This window comes from Podarcis muralis, chromosome 1 (genome assembly GCF_964188315.1).
Source record: "Podarcis muralis chromosome 1, rPodMur119.hap1.1, whole genome shotgun sequence".
Classification (NCBI taxonomy): domain Eukaryota; kingdom Metazoa; phylum Chordata; class Lepidosauria; order Squamata; family Lacertidae; genus Podarcis; species Podarcis muralis.
This window is the reverse complement of record NC_135655.1, coordinates 81,302,190-81,321,205: the sequence shown is the minus strand read 5'-3', so window position 1 is coordinate 81,321,205 and position 19,016 is coordinate 81,302,190. Positions and strand designations below refer to the sequence as shown.

Sequence of the window (19,016 nt, the reverse complement as noted above, 5' to 3'; positions counted from 1 at the left end):
AATGGGGGAAAATTTGGAATATATCAGACACAGCTTTCACACACGCAAAGACACTCCATTGCCCGTTGGGTTTCTGTTTAATATATATAGGTGCCCAAAGTACAGTGGTACCTCGGGTTACATACGCTTCAGGTTACATACGCTTCAGGTTACACACTCTGCTAATAAAGAAATAGTGCTTCAGGTTAAGAACTTTGCTTCAGGATAAGAACAGAAATCGGGCTCCAGCGGCGTGGCAGCAGCAGGAGACCCCCTTAGCTAAAGTGGTGCTTCAGGTTAAGAACAGTTTCAGGTTAAGAACGGACCTCCGGAACGAATTAAGTACTTAACCTGAGGTACCAGTGTACTTAATGTACTGCAGCTTAGCAGTCCTTGCAACAACCCTGTGAGGTAGGCCAATAACATCCACGTGACCCAGGGCCACTCAGCGATTTGGTGATGGTTGCCAAATTTCAGGCAGAGACTTACAGGTTCGCCACTGTGCTACACCAGCTCTCTTGTCTACTAGTGCTTCTCAAAAAAAAACACCATTTTCTGAGCCTCATTCTCAAGTAGGCTTGTGTGACCTTGAGCTATAATAAACTCTTTGGGCCTTTCTGTTTACCCTCGTCCCGTTGCTCTTTCCCACAGGCACCATTCGCCCCGTGCGGCGCAGCTATTACGACCCCTCCTCGGCTCCGGGAAAGGGCGTGGTGTGGGAGTGGGAGAATGACAATGGCACCTGGACCCCCTACGACATGGAGGTGGGCATCACCATCCAGCATGCCTACGAGAAGCAGCACCCCTGGATTGACCTCACTGCCATCGGCTTCTGCTACATCATTGACTTCAGCACGATGGGGCAGATCAACCGCCAGACGCAGCGCAAGCGCCGTGTCCGCCGCCGCCTCGACATGGTCTACCCGTTGGTCACCGGCACCTTGCCCAAATCCCAGTCGTGGCCGGCGAGCCCTGGGGTGGCCAGCACGCCTCCTGCGCCGGCCTGCACTTGCCCCCAGTGCCTCCTCGTCATGAGCATCAAGGCGGCGGTGGCAGCTGGAAGCAACGGAGGGACTGGCGTTTCGGTCAGCCAGCAGCAGCTCTTGCAGCAGCAGCAGCCGCCCGCACAACCACCGCCGCCTCCCCGTAAAGCTGTCTCCCTTTCTGGCAGCGCCAAGCTCCCCATGCCAGCATCTATCCACAAGCCCCAAGACGGAGCGGCTACCATGCGCAGTTCCTTGAAGACCCTGGCCTCTCAGGTGAGCCGGAGGCAGGCAGCCAGCACTCCGGCCCTCACCACAGCCAGCTCCCCCGCCAGCCCTACCAGCGCCAACGGCAAGGTGACCCGCGCCAGCCTTAATACACTGAACCGTACCAACCTGCAGCGCCTAGCCATTGCGCAGTCCCGTGTGCTGATTGCCTCGGGGTAAGTACATTGCAGTTGTCTTGTACAGTGGGGTGTGTGACTGTGAGTGTTCCCAAACGGTGGTCCATGGAGCACCAGTGGTTCACCAGCCTCGTTCAGGTGTCTGTGGATTTGTAGTTGAGGACAGCAGACAGCACATCAGTCACATAGAATGGTCATACTAATTTTTATTTATTTGAGTCCTATTGATTTTTAATGGTGTTGTTATTTGCTTCTTTTATTTCTTGCATCAGACCAGATTCAACTCACTAGTGCAACAGGGGTTTCCCTTCCTCTCTTTTCCCACCCTAGATTGGCAGGGCAGCGGACTGTCGGGAGAACCCTCAGAGCAGTTCACCGGGGGGGGGGGGCATTCCATCCAGCAAGCTGAAATGTTTGCACTGACAGAGCATAATTTTAAATTTTAAATTATTTGTGTTACAATTTGAATTCAATGGAATACAACAAAGTGCAATAGAAAAGAACCAAAAGAAGCGATGGGAATACGGTTAAAAATCATGCAGTATCTAGTGCAGCATATTACAATTGAAAAATCCTTACGTGTTTCGCCAAGAGCCTCAACAGTTTTCAAGTGGTCCATGAGGAGAACAGTTTGGGAACCACTGGGGTAGGAAACCTGAGTTGTGAGTGAATCGAGCACCTATAGACTGTACAGATTAGTGCCTCCTCCCCTTTTTTGCATATGGAGTCCACACTCTGCAAGTAGATAAGGCTATATTGCAAACTCCCCTGTGATCTTCAGATGAAGGATGTTATAGAAATTGAATAATAATAATAATAATAATAATAATAATAATAATAATAATAATTCTGTCTCTGCTGATGAAGGCACTATACCTCTGCTGCTAGGATTCAGAAATGAGGAGACAGCTATTGCACTCAGGGCCTGCTTGTTGATATCCAGTGGTTGGCCACTGAGAACATGATGCTCAGTTGGATGAACCTTTGGCCTGATCCAGCAGGGCTCTTCTTAAGGGTCACTGCTGTTTTACCATGGTGGACCCTTGGGTCATCACGTGGGAGAAGCTGTTTTGAGTCCCCCACCCTCCAAATCTGTTGTCTCTGCTTGACGTGGTCTGCAGAGACAGACGCCCAACACCCATCTCAGTTAGTCAAGACAAATGATGAGTCAAACCAGATCTTGCCTCACATTGAAAATGATTACTGTTTTTCATAGCAAGCCAAGTTTCAGTGTTGTGAAAGGATTTTTCAGCAAAAAGGCTTCCTAAAGCAAAGCTGGGCCATCTGAAGCTCCAGGCCATATGCAGCCCTCGGCTCTATTTTGTAGCTCAGCGGTAGAAGATCTGCTTTGCTAATGTAGAAGGTCTTAGGTTCAATCCCCAGCATCTCCAAGGAGGGGCTAAGAGAGAGCTCTGCCTGGAATCCGAGAGAGCCAGTCAGTGGAGACAGTTCTGAGCTAGATGGGCCAATGGTCTGACTCTGTATAAGGCAGCTCCTATGTTCCTACAACTCCCTTGCAAACAACCAGGTGTGGCCTTTGGGAAGAGTAATCTAGGAAGAAAGGGAGTGAGAGAGAGAAGGGGCAGCCCTGCCCCATTTTTGGATCTGTGCCTCCCATCCCAGTGCTGACTTTGGCCCTGCCCACAGTCTGCATGTGGCCCTAAACAAATTATCCCCAAGGGAATATGGACCTGGACAGGAGAGAAAAGGTTGACATGAAGTCTAAGCTCGGAGGTTACAAACATTGGGGGGGGGGGGGTTCAGTTGAAAAGAGTCTGACTTCTTAAGTGTTGACTTGTTCGTTAATTTCATATATTTGTTACTCTTCATTGTCATGGGCAGTGCTAGAGTAGGTTACAAAACATGGGAAACGGGACAATATGTTAAATAAACACAACAAAAATGTTGCAGTTGAGGCATCTCTAGAGATTCCAGCAGCATGAGCCAGTTGCAAGTCAGAGGGCCTGACTTGAGAATCTAGAAGAACATGATGGGGCCAAGCTGTGGTGTTGCTTAATGTATGCAGCCTGACATGCCGGCATGATAGAAAAATCCCTAATGAAGATCTAAGACTGCCTACAGCTGGCACTCCCCACCTCGGCCTCTCTCAGCTCCCGCGTTCCCCAACTTATAGCAAATACCACAGACCCCTTTAACCATGAAAATGGGGGGGGGGGGGGAGATGCCTGCAAACCCCTTTTGAATACTAATGAGGAAGTGAAACATTCTTTTTCTCTCCCCTCCACATCTAGGGACCCTTCCTCTCAAAAGCCCTATTGAAAGCTTTTCACGCCACTGCCTGATCTGGAAGACACCCCACCCTCCCCTGACCAAAACACTCTTTCTTGGTCATCTAATTAGCGTGTTTCTCCCCTTTTGTCTGACTGCCATCGGCCTTCTGTCGCCCGGTGGCTCCCCCCCCCCCGCCCCATTGCCCGTGACCCTTCCAAAAGACTTTCCCAAGGAAGAGAGCAAGGGAGGAAGGGGCCAAGGCGATGTTTGCTGGAACAAAAGGCCCTGTGAATAACTTGGAGACACGACCAAGGTTTCTAAAGAGCTGGAGAAAGGCGCAGTGAGAGGAGTGCTAGGGAATGGGAGAGGGGTGGGCCAATGCCTCTGTCTTTAGATTAGAGGATTCTATGTCTCCAGTTAGGTCTTGGTCTGTCTCTACGGCAACTATTGTCCAGCTAGAAAGGTCCTTCGCTCTGTTTGTCATTCAGGCCTTGTTGCCTTCTCATGCATACTTCATCCGTCCCTGTCCCAGATGCCTCGACTTCCCGTGTGTGTGTGTGTGTGTGTGTGTGTGTGTGTGTGTGGAGCAATTTGAGGATTGTTCATTTCTAAAGGGCATACAGTTTAGAATGGCCATTGAATGGCTATTTCTGATATGTGAAGCCACTGTTAGAATTTGGCCAGACAAATTCTCTGCGTCGTACAGGCATAGGCAGGATTCGTCAGGCGAGGTTGGCGTCTCTTGGCCTTGCATGGCTGACAGGACCCAGTATAGATTGTACAATGGAACCTCGGTTGTCGAATATAATACATTCCGGAAGACCGTTTGACATCCAAAACGTTTGACAACCGAAGCTCAATGGGTGGTCAGAGAATTCAATTGAAAAAATAGAGAAACGCGCCTTGGAAGCCGTTCAACTTCCAAGGCACGTTAAAAAAATGGAAGCATTCACTTCCAGGTTTTCGGCATTCGGCTTCCGAAATGTTCAGCAGCCAAGACATTTGAAAACTGAGGTTCCACTGTACTGTCCACCTGCCGGCTTCATGACTTAGGTCGAAGGGTACCCAAATATTTGGAACATGGGGGGGGGGTTGAGTTGCTGCTTTTGTAGGACACATCCTGCCCCACAGTGGCTAACCAGGAATGCATGAAGCAGTCATGTGGACCTGTTCTAAAAAAGTTGTGGGACTACACTTTTATTTTTTACTCCACAACCCTTTCACTCTCGGTGGTTTTTCCTCCATTTAGACAGCACATGAAGAAGAAGAAGAAAATCATGTTATTTTTTAAAACTTCAAGCTTTCAAATTTCCCTCAACATCACTTTGCATTTTCAGATCGTCACTATTTGTGGGGTGGGAATCAGGCACATACAGGTTATTTCAGTGATCTTGACTCCCATCAGCCTCCAGCCAGCATGGCCAGTGGTTAGGGATAATGGGAGCTACAACTTCTGGAGGGCCACCAGTTCCCCACCCCTGTGAATAATAGCCTATTTCAGGGTACAAGTATTTCCAGGAAGTGGTCCTCGAAAAAGCAATAACGTTTTCTCTCTGGGGAATCCATCCCCACTGTTACTATGATCACTCACTGCCCAGTCCTATATAGTGGTACCTCGGGTTAAGAACTTAATTCGTTCTGGAGGTCTGTTCTTAACCTGAAACTGTTCTTAACCTGATGCACCACTTTAGCTAATGGGGCCTCCTGCTGCCGCCGTGCTGCCGGAGCATGATTTCTGTTCTCATCCTAAAGCAAAGTTCTTAACCCGAGGTACTATTTCTGGGTTAGCGGAGTCTGGAACCTGAAGCGTATGTAACCTGAAGCGTATGTAACCCGAGGTACCACTGTAGTTGACCCTCTCTGCTATGTAGGAAGGCAGAAGATCATCATGGTTAGAAGACCACAGCTAGTGCACACCTGACCCTCTTCCCCATCCCCCTGCATACACACGCCTTTCAGGAGTCATGCTGATACAAAGGCTGTCACAACCACAGACTTGCCCTTTCGTCAAACCCGTCCTGCTGTCTCTGGCACACACCCTTATTTCAGATACATACAGGTGCGCTTGCCTCTCCCAGGCCGCGGTTCTTTACTCAGCCAGGGCTTGTGTTTGTGCCTCAGGCTACTAGCAGCCAAAGGCAGGGATGCAACCTGCCAGGCTAGTTTAGTGGGAACACGCTGCTTTTCGTCACTTTCAGGGTCTTAACAGAAACCAGTCTGGGGATCAGAGAAACGGCAGGGAACCTGCCACCCAGTGTAGCATAGAGCGCCAACACACACACACACACACCCGACCTCACAGAATCTCCAGTTTCGTTCCTCAAAGGGATTCTAAAGCGTCCTTTGAATTCTGTGCCTCATCTCCTTCCATGTTTGCTTGGTTCTTAAGAAAAGTAAAACATCTCATGGCACTTTAAAGACAATAAACTTGTTATAGCTTAAGCTTTCATGGACGACAGTCCGCTTCATCAGATGCCTGAAGCGTTAGCTTGAATTTCTGCAGTCTGTGAAAGTTTATGCCATGATAAACTTGTTAGTCTTTTAGGGTGGCACAAGATTCTGCTGCTGTTTTTCCTCAAGAGACTAGTGCATCTGCCTCTCTGAGAATTGGTTCTTGAGTATTCTGCTTTTCGTAATGATTCCGAATGTGTCCACAGCCACTTGTAAGCGGTGCCTCCTTTCTTTGCAGGGTCCCTACAGTTCCTGTGAAAAACCTCAATGGCTCAAGCCCAGTCAATCCAGCACTGGCAGGTAAGAGGGTTAGGGTCACTGTAGAAACAGAGCAGTCATCAGTGATTTATGGCTGTTGCTTGGCCTAAATAAGGGATATCTAAGGAGCTGTAATAAGTTTGATGAGGGTTTGGCGTTCGTCTGTGCAGTATGTTTATTCAGTGAATGCAGAGGATATGCAGAGTTGCCATATGGGTTAAAGACAGGAGTCACGCCCAAAGAAATATTAAAAGGGAGGTAATGGTGACATTCTTTGGTGAGGTACAAAACCTGTGGCCCTCCAGATGTTTTTGAAATGCAACTTTAATCATCGCTGACCATTGGCCATGCTGGCTGAGTTGGGGGTCTAAACAATATTGGGGGTCCACAATGGAATAAACACTGCCATGGGCAGGAAGTGCAGCTTTAAAGAAGTGAAGCTTTAATTTCCATGATGGACTGCAGGATAGTTCAAGCTACCTTGTTGTCACTGTTGTTAGTAATTGCAGAATAATTACCACACAAGCTTTTAAGCTTTGAATTTTAATTTGCAAATAACAAATAACAATTGCTTAGGTCTCCAAGGATTATCAGCCTTTACCTCTGACTTGCCTGTTACATTATGACTTGCCTGTTACATTATGATATTGTAAGAGCTAGGAATGGTAGGATCTTGCCATCCCACCCTCATAGATGAAGGTGAGATCCAACACACAGGGTACCATAAGCAGAACACTTGGGGTCTCCTCTAGATAAGGGCTTGCAGAGAAAATGAATTTGCAGAGCACCATGTCCTTGCAACGTAATGCGGAGGGTGTTCCCTTTGTTAATGAATGGTTTTGGCCTAAGGAGGCAAATGGATGGAGAAATATGGAGCATTGGGGGAGCAAAGAGGAATCAACTTCTCAAATACCCCTCTGTCCCACCCAGGCATCACAGGGATCCTCATGAGTGCTGCTGGTCTGCCGGTCTGCCTCACTCGACCCCCAAAGCTAGTTTTGCATCCCCCTCCAGTCAGCAAGAGTGAAATCAAATCCATCCCTGGGATATCCAATACTTGCCGCAAGACCACCAAAAAGCAGACCAAGAAAGGTAAGAATGGATAACCCCTCTACCTTTTCTTCTCATAGGATTCTAAAACTAGAGTACCAGGAGGCCACAGCAGGACCTTAATGGAGCCCAGAAGCCATCTGCCCTCCACTTGTCAATCTACACAGTTCAGACCACAAAGAGCGCTGCAGAAAGTAACTCCATCCAGACATCACGCCAAACCATGGTTTACAGTAACTACAGTTAAAAGTCAAACCATGGTTTGAGACTCCCATCTGCAATGGAAAATAAAGCCTTAGTTTTGCTGTGTAAAGCTCACACCACGTTCCTCGTTCAGCTCACTCTCCTCCTAACAGAGCCCCTAGATGCAGACCCAAGCTGTTCATGACTGATGCCCACCCCCATGTGCTGCTGCATTATCACTGATTGACTCCTTCTGAAGGGTTTAGAACAGGACGGTGAGCTAGCTGAGGACTTGCCCGCTCAATAGCACTCATCTTTGCAGATCAGACAGTATGTTCCTGTCTTTATGCTCATCAGTCTGTGGACCCTTCCCCTTTCTCCGATTTCTTTCCTGGCCCTTTATAGCTGCCACCCAAACCTTGTTCCAATGCAAGGATAATTAGCATAGTGTGTTCCAGATGTTGTAATACTGCAACTACCACACCCTTGACTATTGCATGTGCCCCAGCAACATCTGGAGGGCACCACATTGGTTCTAAACCATCATTCTGCTTCCCTGCACTTCTCCCGCTTCTCTGTCCCATACCAGTGTGTGGCTGCATCTGTTGATGGCCAGACAATGGCAGCTATCCAACCAGTGTTCTTCCAAAACATTATCCTGGACGGCTCCCAACTGCAGCATTACCTAACACATGTCCCCTGCTGTTGACTTGCACACATCCTCCACCCCCTCATAATTTCCTGGCCCAGCTGTAGCAAGCATACTGTACTACCCTCCCTGTCTTTCTCCAGAGTACTTCACGTCTGCTTGACAGGTAGTAATAATCCAGGAAGGGACTCCATAAGGCTAACCAGTTTCACTGGTGCCTGTTGCACATCTGTAAAGGAGGAAGGAGCAAAGAGCTGACAACAAAGGGGGCCTTGACATCGCATCCAGCACGCCTCATACAATGCTGACAAGGGCAGATAGGCTTGCAGATAGGCTCAGAGATCCAGGGCGGAGCACTGAAATCGGTTATCAGTTCTAAGGATCAACCCTGGAGCATTTTAATTAAGAATATATTAAGATGCCCCAGAGCACGTAGACTGCATTTCCCTCATCAGGTTCCTACAGAATCCCACACATCAGGGATCAGCCTGAAGGGTTTCCAGATAAGGGGGTGGTGTTCTTGGACACTCTTTGAGTTCCAGCGTCTCTTTCTCTAGAAACAGAAAGGCTCTTGCTGACAGCATGACACTCCCTTGCTGTCTTTTCCCAGATGGCCAGCTTAAGGCTGCAGTGCTATACACCCTTCCCCTCAAGTAAGATCAGTTGGTCACAGTTGGGCTTGTTTCTGAGTAGGATCCAGCTGCAATTGATCTGGCCCACAGGCAGCTGTTTGGTATTTTGCAATTAAATTCCTGTGAATGCAAACCTAGTGCACTCCACCCCCTTCCCACCTTACATTTTATAAAGTCGTATGAAGACATCAAGTTCTTGGAAAGACTTGAGTTTACATTCTTAGACGCACAAAATAGAAAGAAAAAGCTGTGAATTCAGTAGAAAGTAGGGGGGGAAAACATGGCAGATGTTTAATGATTATTTTTTTTAACTATCTGAAACAAAGAACTCTGGGAAAAAATTATCAACAGTGGATTGAACAAATGGGGCATGCAACAGAATGTTGCAGCATGGGGTGCCCTTGTGGGGTGCTTGCAGACTGTCACTGTTTTGCCGGAGGGATTGCAGCCCTCAGCAGAGAAAAGGTTCCCTATCTCTGGTCTTGAGCATGGTTGCTCCTTTGTCAATCTGCAAAGATCCTTTCAGTGTCCAATCACATCTCGGCTTACTTAGCTTTTGAGATGCTCGGGTGGAAGCAAGGGAGGCTGAAGGTGCCTCTGCCAGCACAAACAAGAGCCAGGTCTGCAGTGGACCTGGAGATAAGTTAGGAAAAGTTGCTTAGCCCAACACTGGACTGCAGCACAAACTGGGCAGAGTCTTTTTCAGGAACACTAAAGCACCCCTGGGAGGGACAGACAACAGGCACATGACCTTTGCACACATGTGAGTTTGCAGGGGGGCGGTAAGAGTGGAGATGTGAATTAAGGTTTCAAATTGGAGTCTTACCATTCTTGCTCATGTTTCTCAATTTAAAAAAAAAAATGTACTGATGTTACTGGTCCTATTTTGATTTTGCATGGTGGAAAGATCCATCATTAGCACAAACTGGGCTAGGGGCAGATCAGAGACAAAGAGTCCTAACTGTAGTATATTGATCAGGACATCGTACCAAACTCTCCACTTCAACCCATGGCTTCTGATTCTGGTTTGCCAGCTAATTGCAGACTCTGGTTGGTCAGTTTGGATATCACGCATAAACCATGATTGAGGTACACAAACCTCAGTATAGTGGCATCTGGATTGAACGAGTATGTGCAAAGTAAATAGCTCCAGGTGACGGGGGAAGGGGGCAATATAGCCAAGTTGCACAAAGCAAGGGATGGCAACTTTGGTTTCTCTTGTGCCCTCCAAATTTCTCATTCCCCCTTTGTTTCCCTGCCTTTCACCTTGCTGTTTGGCTTCAGGAACAATGCCTGCAACTTGCTGATCTTCTCTTGTTTCCCCCTCCTTGTCCAGGTAAAACCCCAGAGGAGGTGCTGAAGAAATACTTGCAGAAGGTGCGCCATCCCCCAGAAGAGGCAAGTCTGTTTTTTTACGTACAGCATGTCTGTAGTGTAGTACAGCAGCTAACGTGTTGGACCTGGGCATAGGTTTTCTTGGTGCAGGCTCCCCAGAGTGTTGGTTGCCTTAACCTTACTGCAACAAACCATTTCTCTAGCACTGAGCATGTGCTGAGCATTGTTGAGAGCAGAGCAGAGATGCAGGCTTCTTCTGAAAGCATCATAATCTCTATCGCACCAATGACCTGGCTAGGGCAAGGGGACATGGACTGTCAAATAGTGAGTGAATGGGCATGGGCTACAGGAAGCTGCTGCTGGGCCTTCTAGCGTCACCCTATCTGCACTCATTGACTGACAGTGGCCCTCCAAGGTTTCATGCAGGATCCTATCCCAGCCCTGCCTGGAGATACCAAAGATATTTATTCCCCCTCGTGTTCCTGATGTAGGTCTTCGCTCAAAACCTTTCTTCCCTGGCAGGGAGAGAGGCTCCATTTTGGGGTCCACCTCAGGTGCCAAAACAGGGATGATGGGAGTTGTAGTCCCAATGACTTTGGGACGTCACAGATTCGCCATTTGCGGCATAGAGTAATGGCAGCGGCAGGAGGTGGCAGGTGAACTTCACGCCGTTATCTCATTGCTGCCGAGAACGACATTAACGTGACAAGGGTGCCAGCCATTAGCAGGCTGGGCTTCCTTCAGGCGAATGTTTCTATGTGCGCATATGTTCTGCTCTTGTGTTCAACGCCATTTCTCGCCCCTTTTCAGGACTGTACCATCTGCATGGAGCGCCTCTCCGCCCCTTCAGGGTACAAGGGCCCTCAGCCAGCCATCAAGCCAGACTTGGTGGGAAAGCTCTCCAAGTGCGGCCACATGTATCACCTCCACTGCCTCGTGGCAATGTACAACAACGGGAACAAGGTGCGTTCCTGGGGTGGGGAAGGCGGAGGGAGGCCTGCAGTCTCTGGAGTGGGTACCCATGAATTCTGGCCAGGACTGAACAGCTCTTTTGGTACTTGATAGTACTGACAGGCAACGATATTGCTGATATAGGAAAGTCACTGTGATGTGGCTTATATATTTATTATTTGGTTGGTTAATTTATATACTGCTGGGGTGGGGAAAATTTCTCAGCTTGAGGGCCACATTCCCTTCTGGGCAACCTTCCAGGGGCCGCATGAGTCGGGCCAGACGGGTGGGTGGGGCTGCTCACCTATCAGTCATCTGATGTCACAGTGATACCAGTAGATGGAACACTTTGAAGTTCAGAAGTCAGGACTTCAAAGCACCTTGTATAGCCAATCCAGGAGGCTTCAGCTAATGTTTCAGTTAATGCTTTCCCTTGCCAGTGCATAAGCAAGAGAGCCCTGTACAGCTCCCGACTATGCACCAGCAGTTGCATCCCTACCTGCCCCACACCTGACATCACATAGGGCATCAGGTTTGGGGCAGGTGGGCATGGTTTGGGGGAAACTGTCTCTTGGGGCATATTTGAACCCCTGGCAAACCAAGCTTGGCCTGCGCTCTGAGGCTCCCCACCCCTATCATATAACAGACCTCTTTAATGCTTCTGTCTTTAATGAGTCAGAACCAAGACTGCACGTTCTGCACTTCTGTGATGGCATGACACAAGCATCCTGAAAAGTGAGCTTTTATTAAAACAAAAAATATGTTTCTGAGCCATTTGGCTATGGAGAAAAAAACATACAGAGGAACAGGGTATAGCTAGGAAATTGCTTAGAAGCCAAACAGTGATGGGGCCTCAGTAATCTGCTAAACTCTTTGTCTTTCCTGCTTGGCTAGCAAAAAGCACTTTATGTTGTGCAAATTAAGGGCAAGCGTGTCCCACTTATTAATTGCAAACACTGACTTTCCAAGGAACGTTGCTTTTTTTTTTCCTTTAAAAAGAATTCATGCAAAGTACACTTAGTCCCAGTTGAAGCCCATGGTTTTGAGAGATTTAATTCTGGAATTCCATACTGCATTTTAAAAAGGCTGTAATAGCCCTAGTAACGTAACAGCTCTAACATGAAAACAAATTCTTCTGTGGGCAGACTTAAAACTCTTTCCTTTTGAGCTGAGCCCAAAACATTCCTGAACCCATCATCTTTCTGGAGATAACACTACTTTGCTCCCACATTTCTTGGCTGCTTCTGCCGCAATTGGTTTTTTTTCACTGGGGCTTAAAAATGTTTCACACATGTACATTTTTAAAAGATGACCTAAGATGTCTCAGCCGAATACCTAAAAGCACAAAAACGTGATGTGAAGGCCTTCCATTCAGTGGTGGCATGTATTTTGCACACAGATCTTTGCAGGTTCATGGGAAAAACCTTTCTGACCAAGACTTTGGAGATCTACTGCCAGTTGGAATAGCGACAGGCTAAATTGGGGGGGGGGGGCTAGGGACCAAGTGAAGGCAAGATTCACAGGGCTTAGATGTAAGACTGGGCCTTGGAACCTAACCTTGCTTTGTGTGCTTGTGTTTCTCCGCTTGGGGATGGATGAGATTGCAAAGTGCTTCCTACTTTTCTGGAAGAGGAGATAATAGCCGTCCATTCTTCCACCACCACTGCTGGCTCTTTGTGGCCGTGTGATTATAATGTCAGCCTGGTGTCGTTTTATTCTGTGCTGTTCTAAAATTATTGCCCAGCATTACAGCCTGCCTACTGTGCTTTTAGGATGGGAGTTTGCAGTGTCCAACCTGCAAGACCATCTATGGAGTGAAGACTGGCACCCAACCTCCTGGGAAGATGGAATATCACCTTATTCCCCATTCCTTGCCTGGGCACCTCGACTGTAAAACCATCCGAATTATCTACAACATTCCACCGGGGGTCCAGGTGAGATTCTGGCTTCATTACAGAACACACATGACCCTCAGATAGATCCTACTGTCTTATCTCCCAACCAGCTTCATGCTTCGAGACTAGTGGGGCCTTTCTCATCCTGTGAACTTCCTTCAAAGATATTTGAAAAGTCACATTCATTTTCATGTGCATCTCATTCTTTTTAGGGACCAGAGCATCCCAATCCTGGGAAGAGCTTCACTGCACGGGGCTTCCCCCGACACTGTTACCTCCCAGAGAGTGAAAGAGGCAGAAAGGTAAGTGGCATCTTCGTGCTGTAGGAATTTCAAGCACAACCATTCATTGTGGTTATACCACTTAGCTTTACAGTAGCGTGTTGGTTCTGCTCCATGTTGGCTTTACCTTGACGCAGCAAGGACACTCACCGTGCAAACCCGCAACGTGTATTTCTTACCTATAATATTAAGGGTTAGGTTGTTTACTTTGGGCCACATTCAGATACCCTGTTCCATTAGTTGAAGCCAGCATGAGGGCTCCTGCTAGCACAATGGGGCTTCAACCCTCCTCCCCATTTATACTCTGGAGGGTCACAGAGAACCCCTGTAACAGTTTGCAGCGGTGGTGTGGGGATCAGTGCACACTGATGAAATTATCTCCTTGGCACTACATTGAATAGCATGCTTTGAAACCAATATTTTACCTAGGAATTTTGGGGTTTCTGTCTTGTTCTTGATAGTTTCATGAGGATTGCCTAATTGGTGGGCTGTATCTTTACCCCAAATAACACATCACAGGTTTGCCCATACCAAACACGCAGATACTTGCTGCTTTCTGCACATGCTTTGTTGTTTTTAACAAGAACGACAGTAACAAACTTTAATTTAAAATTGTACCCCAGCAGTTTTTGTGTGAGACTGTGTATTGAAATACCATATATTTATTTCCAGCTAGGACTTAAAAGGGATCTATTTGGCCCCAATAGCAGATTGAAACTGTCAAAATAAATGGTAGTGGAGGGTTAAAAGCAGTTTTTGAATGTTCCTGTGTCTTTTCAAACAAAGCCCCGGCATAACTTTGTTGCAGATTGACTCTCAGTCCTTCAGCAGAAGCTCTCTGCCTCTGAAAACTGGGGGGTGGGGGGTGGGGAATCTCCTGGTTTTGAAGCTGAGATGGATAATTTTTCAAATGCCCACATATTATTGAATTGAAGCATGAAATCCTCTTTCCTGAGTTATGGTGCTGCAGAATGCCTTATTATAAGTGGTATTAATGTGACATAGAAAAGATCATAGGAAGATGGGGGAAAGTTAAAACAGAGAGAATTGGAGGGGAGAGTTTGATACAGCAGGATAATAGGCTCATAATGCCTTCCTAATTCATTTTTCACAAAATCCTGCTTCATGTTACAGATTTGGCCTGTACATGCTTACACTTCCAATGTGTGAGGCACTTCAGTTCATTTAATGAGTACTGTGGGAACACACCATGAAGAGCTACTGCTGTTGCCAGCTGCCCTACTTTATGGGGAGCATGCTAGAAGTACCCCAAAGGTTCACCAATGACAGTGTGAGGACAAGGTCTAGAAGATAAACCATTAAAAAAAGTCAATGTTCAGTGACATTCTCCGTCTTCCCTGGCTGAAGCCCTGTTTGTTCATATATGCTAGGATGCCATCTTCCCTACTCTCACTTTTTAAAAGTGGATTAAATATCAGTGGGGGAAAAGGTGACCCAGTTTGCCTGGGGCAGTTCTTCACTTTGCAAGATCTTTGGGGGGAAATGGTGCCTTACCTTTCTTTCTACATGCTTGAGGCTATAACAAGATTTCCCCTTTTGGAAGAAAAGGGGTCCTCTGGTCTTTCAAAGTGTAAGACATTTTGCACAAGGCCCTTGCATTGGGCACAGTCCCTTGCCTCCATTCCCTGTGCACTTGTAGTGTTAACACACCTTTGCTGCAAGCATAAGATTGTGGAATCTTGTCTATACTTATTGAACGGATTCCTGCACCAACAGCATCAAGTGTTTGCAAGTGTATCAGGTGCACATTGTGTGTATTTTAGGGAAGTTTTTAATGTTTGAAGTTTTATTCTGTTTCTAATGTTCTGTTGGGAGCCGCCCAGAGTGGCTGGGGAAACCCAGTCAGGTGGGCGGGGTATAAATAATAAAATTATTACTGTTGTTATTATTATTATTCCTCTGTGTTTGAGGCCATATGAGTACAAGTTGCCAGGTATCATAAGTGGGGAGAGTGCTGTCACACGCAGGTCCTGCTTATGTGCATCTGGTTGACCACTGTGAGCACAGGGTGCTGGATTAGATGGGCCTTTGGTCCTGATCCAGCAGGGCTTCTCTTCTGCGAAGTAGTCTGTGCTACGAGGCGCTGGGCTTTGGGCAAACTCCTCCCCATAACCCCTTTCCCCTCTTCCCTCTGGCAGGTGCTGAAGCTGCTTCTGGTAGCCTGGGACCGGCGTCTGATCTTTGCCATTGGCACCTCAAGCACCACAGGCGAGTCGGACACGGTGATCTGGAACGAGATCCACCACAAGACAGAGTTTGGCTCCAACCTCACGGGCCACGGCTACCCTGATCCCAACTACCTGGACAATGTGCTGGCTGAACTGGCTGCTCAGGGCATCACGGAGGAGAGTACGCTCCAGGAGAAGGATTGAGGGCACTGGGGGAGGGGAGGGGACAGGCTTTGCCCTGCCTGGGGCGGAGCTACGAAAAAAGAGCCGGCGTCCCTCTCCCTCGTCCACTGTGCCTGATCTGCCCTCTCTGCCTCTTGTTGCCACAGCCACCATCTGCCTCTTAAAAGGCCTGGTTCTGCCTGCCCAGCAGTCCGCTTAGGGGCTCGCTCAGGTTGGAAGCCGCCAGTCCTACAGCATTTGGCTGCTGGGAGCAAACGAGCCTGGGAAAGTTCCCCGTACCCAGCTTGTCTTGGGCCTGGGCTGCAGTGTCCTGACAAGGCCTGAGGTTATATTAACCTCAGCACCCAAAGCTGCTTTTATAGTTAGGAGCTCCGATACCTGGCCTGGCATTTTTGTGGGGGGAGGGGCAAATAAAGACCCACTTTAAATTCTGTGAAAACAACAGAAGGTATGCCTTGGGGGCAAGCAGGCGTCTCGGGTGGCAGCACTCGGAGCTAAGAAAGGTGGCTGTCCGTCCCAAAGGCACTGAGGATTAAAATTGGCCCTGGCCTCTCTTTCTTGCCCAGCTAGGTGCCTGGTTCCATGTTGTCATGTCACTGCTTTCATGTCGTGGCTCAGTGTGAGTCAGAAATGTGCTGTTTGCTGGTCTGGTGCTCTCTGGCACTCTCATACGTTCTGAGGCTGCCTCTCCGTCCCTATTTTAAGATAGCTAAGAAGCAGGCCCACTTCCTGCTAGAGCCTGCCCCAGTTCCTTGAGGAAGCAGGCTGGGAATTCCTTCTCTTGGATGCATTCCAAACTGGGTCAGCTGTAGGCAAGCCCTTGCATCCGACTCAAAACTTGGATGAGCAGAATAACTGAATCACAGCTGGTATCTATACTGCATTAGGTGGATGCAATAAACCCCTTGCTTCCCTGCAAGTTGGCATATTGGATCTGGCCCACACTTGCCTCTGGATAAAGTCGGTCCATTCCAGACTGAGGCTGAGAAAGTACACATTATATACCTTTAAAGCACATTTGCAGCCCTGTCTTTTGGGCCCTGTAGTTCACCCCTCACAGAGCGAACATTCCCAGCAACCTCTGGCAAACTACAGTGCCCAGAATTCTTTGAGGGAAAGACTGTGCTTGGAATGTGCCTTGGAGGCGTGGTGTGCATGCAGCCCAAGTCTTGCTCCTGTGGCTGGATCTGCCCAATCCAGCTGGGCCCCTGGACTTCGCTAGGGTTTAGGTCAGGCCTCCCTGTCTCAATTGCATTTACTTCTCTCCAGACCAATACAGAGCCATGTGCCCCGATCTCTCTTTCTGTTTGTGAATTGCATCCTAGGGGGGTTGTTTTATGTCCGATCTGTTTCTGTTGAGGGTTGGAATGAGAGGCTTTACAGAAGTGGTGGAAGGCAAGACACTTTCAGGTTTTGCCTCCTCACACTCCTGAGGTGGGTTCTTTTGAACTGTTTGTATGGGGGAGTCCCCTGGATACTGATTTGAATTTATTTACCTCATGTTTGGGGGGTTTGTCGTATATATGTATATATTTATATATATATTTGTAATGTATGAGAAAGGCTTTGAGGCTAGGATGTGTAATACAATGGTACTTAAGTTAGACCTGGAGGCTAAGCACAGCTTGTGATAGAGTTTGCCATGGCACAGAGCAGGGGGCGTCCGTGTGGGGCCCTCCCAGAAGTTTTTTTCTGAACTACAACTCCCATCATCCCTGACTGTTGGCCATAGCAGCTGGGGTCGATGGGAGCTGGAGTCATTCGGCACCTGCAGGGCACCACATTGGCTCTCCCAGGAAGAGTGACAGCCCTTTGGGTCCCTGCCCTTCCCTGCCCACCCCTGATATTTGAATAAAATATTTTGACGTATTTTGTATGTGCGAAGACCTTAATAACCCATGTGAAAGCTCTGTGGGGCAGGCTCGGGTGAGAAAATAAAAGAGATGGAAAGTGTGAGAGAGAGCATGTGGGAATAGGAAGGAGCATGTCTGTAGAGATGTCTGACTGCATGCTTGTCTGGTTTGGTGGCGGCAGGGTGTGTGTGAATGTGGAGGAGCCCAGAGACATCACAAGGGTTGTTAAGTGTGCTGTGATTTTTTAAAGAGGCTCTTAATAAATCATCGGTGGCTCCTTGGTACATGTCACCTGGAGAATCTCCTCTTCCTTTCTCATCAACACTCCTGTCAAGAACATGTTCAGCTAGGTTTTACGTGGAATAGACGTATTGACATTAATGGTCCTAACTTAGTCATCGTCAGTGGGTTTACTGTGTGTAAAACTTGGTTGAGTGCCAGTCTAAGCCTTTTAATTTTTACTCAGTTACTACATCATCATCTAAATAAATAAATAAATAAATTTATATGCCGCTCATCTGACTGGGTTGCCATCATACATTATGTAGGGATGCCTTTCTGAATAAATATTGCCAGGCATTTCCTTCTTGGATTTCCCCCTAATAGATTTGATTTGATTGAGTGGTTCAGTTGGCAGGGGGGAAAAACCCGTTTGGGAGTTTACCCAGCCTTGTTAAACTCTCTAAATCCAACCTCTCTCTGCCCCACCCTCAAATACACACACACACCATGGCATTCCCTCAAATGTGATTTAGCCTCCAGGATAGGGGAGAGATTTTGAAGGGCAACCTTCCAGCCACGGTCCTCTCCCAACTGAAGGGAGCCAGTTTGCCTTTTATTTTGCTTTTGTTTTGGCTGAGTTACTTCTTCCTTGAACTCTCCAGCCGTTGATAATTTTGTACTTCGTAGGGAATGACAAGCCTGATGTGACGCTGTTGTCGAGGGCGATGGGGGGAAGAGGGTCTCTCTCTTCCACTTTTTGTCCTCTTCAAGTCCCAAAGCAGGTTGTGGTGGGGGTGCTGGTAGTGGTATTGGGGATGGGGGGGGAGGGCAGGGTGAGGGGGAAGCCATGATGTATATTGTTTGTTTGTTGTTTGTGAACGGTGCGTTTTGCCCGTCTCTAGTTTGTTGCATTGCGTCAGGATGGCACCCTTGGGGGGGCGGGTACAACAATAAAAGGAAAACTCCACTGCCAATTTTGAAGAATGTCTCGTGTCTGTGTTTTCTGAGTCTGTGAGTCTGTCCTTTGTTCATTGTTGCTGCTTCCTGAGCAGGTGAATGTGTGCAGTTTACTTAGCTGGGAGAACATTGGCTTTCAAACAGCCACAAGGGGGAATTTGCTTCAGGGAAAGCAAATACTTCGGCTTGAGATGAGAGTTGATGGAAAACCAACTCACTACACAACTTGAAGGAAAAGGTTTAGATCCAGTGAAGGACTTCTAATTCTTGGATTTTGGACAGAATCAAAATCTTTCATTTGTAGGTGTCAGAAGGCAGGGAAAGAACTG

The 19,016-nt window shown here is 47.7% G+C and overlaps 1 protein-coding gene across 1 annotated transcript in view; it reads left to right on the top strand.

Moving 5' to 3' along the window:
• The window catches only part of DTX4 (deltex E3 ubiquitin ligase 4), a 39,036-nt gene extending 20,322 nt beyond the window's left edge, over positions 1-18,714 (top strand). Inside the window, exons 2-9 of the mRNA XM_028738078.2 lie at positions 631-1,405; positions 6,288-6,349; positions 7,238-7,399; positions 10,158-10,219; positions 10,967-11,119; positions 12,880-13,041; positions 13,215-13,304; positions 15,443-18,714. Coding sequence (XP_028593911.1) covers positions 631-1,405; positions 6,288-6,349; positions 7,238-7,399; positions 10,158-10,219; positions 10,967-11,119; positions 12,880-13,041; positions 13,215-13,304; positions 15,443-15,676 — 1,700 coding nt within the window. The 3' untranslated portion in view covers positions 15,677-18,714. The remainder of the gene's footprint in view (positions 1-630; positions 1,406-6,287; positions 6,350-7,237; positions 7,400-10,157; positions 10,220-10,966; positions 11,120-12,879; positions 13,042-13,214; positions 13,305-15,442) is intronic.
• The last annotated feature ends 302 nt before the right edge of the window (positions 18,715-19,016 follow it).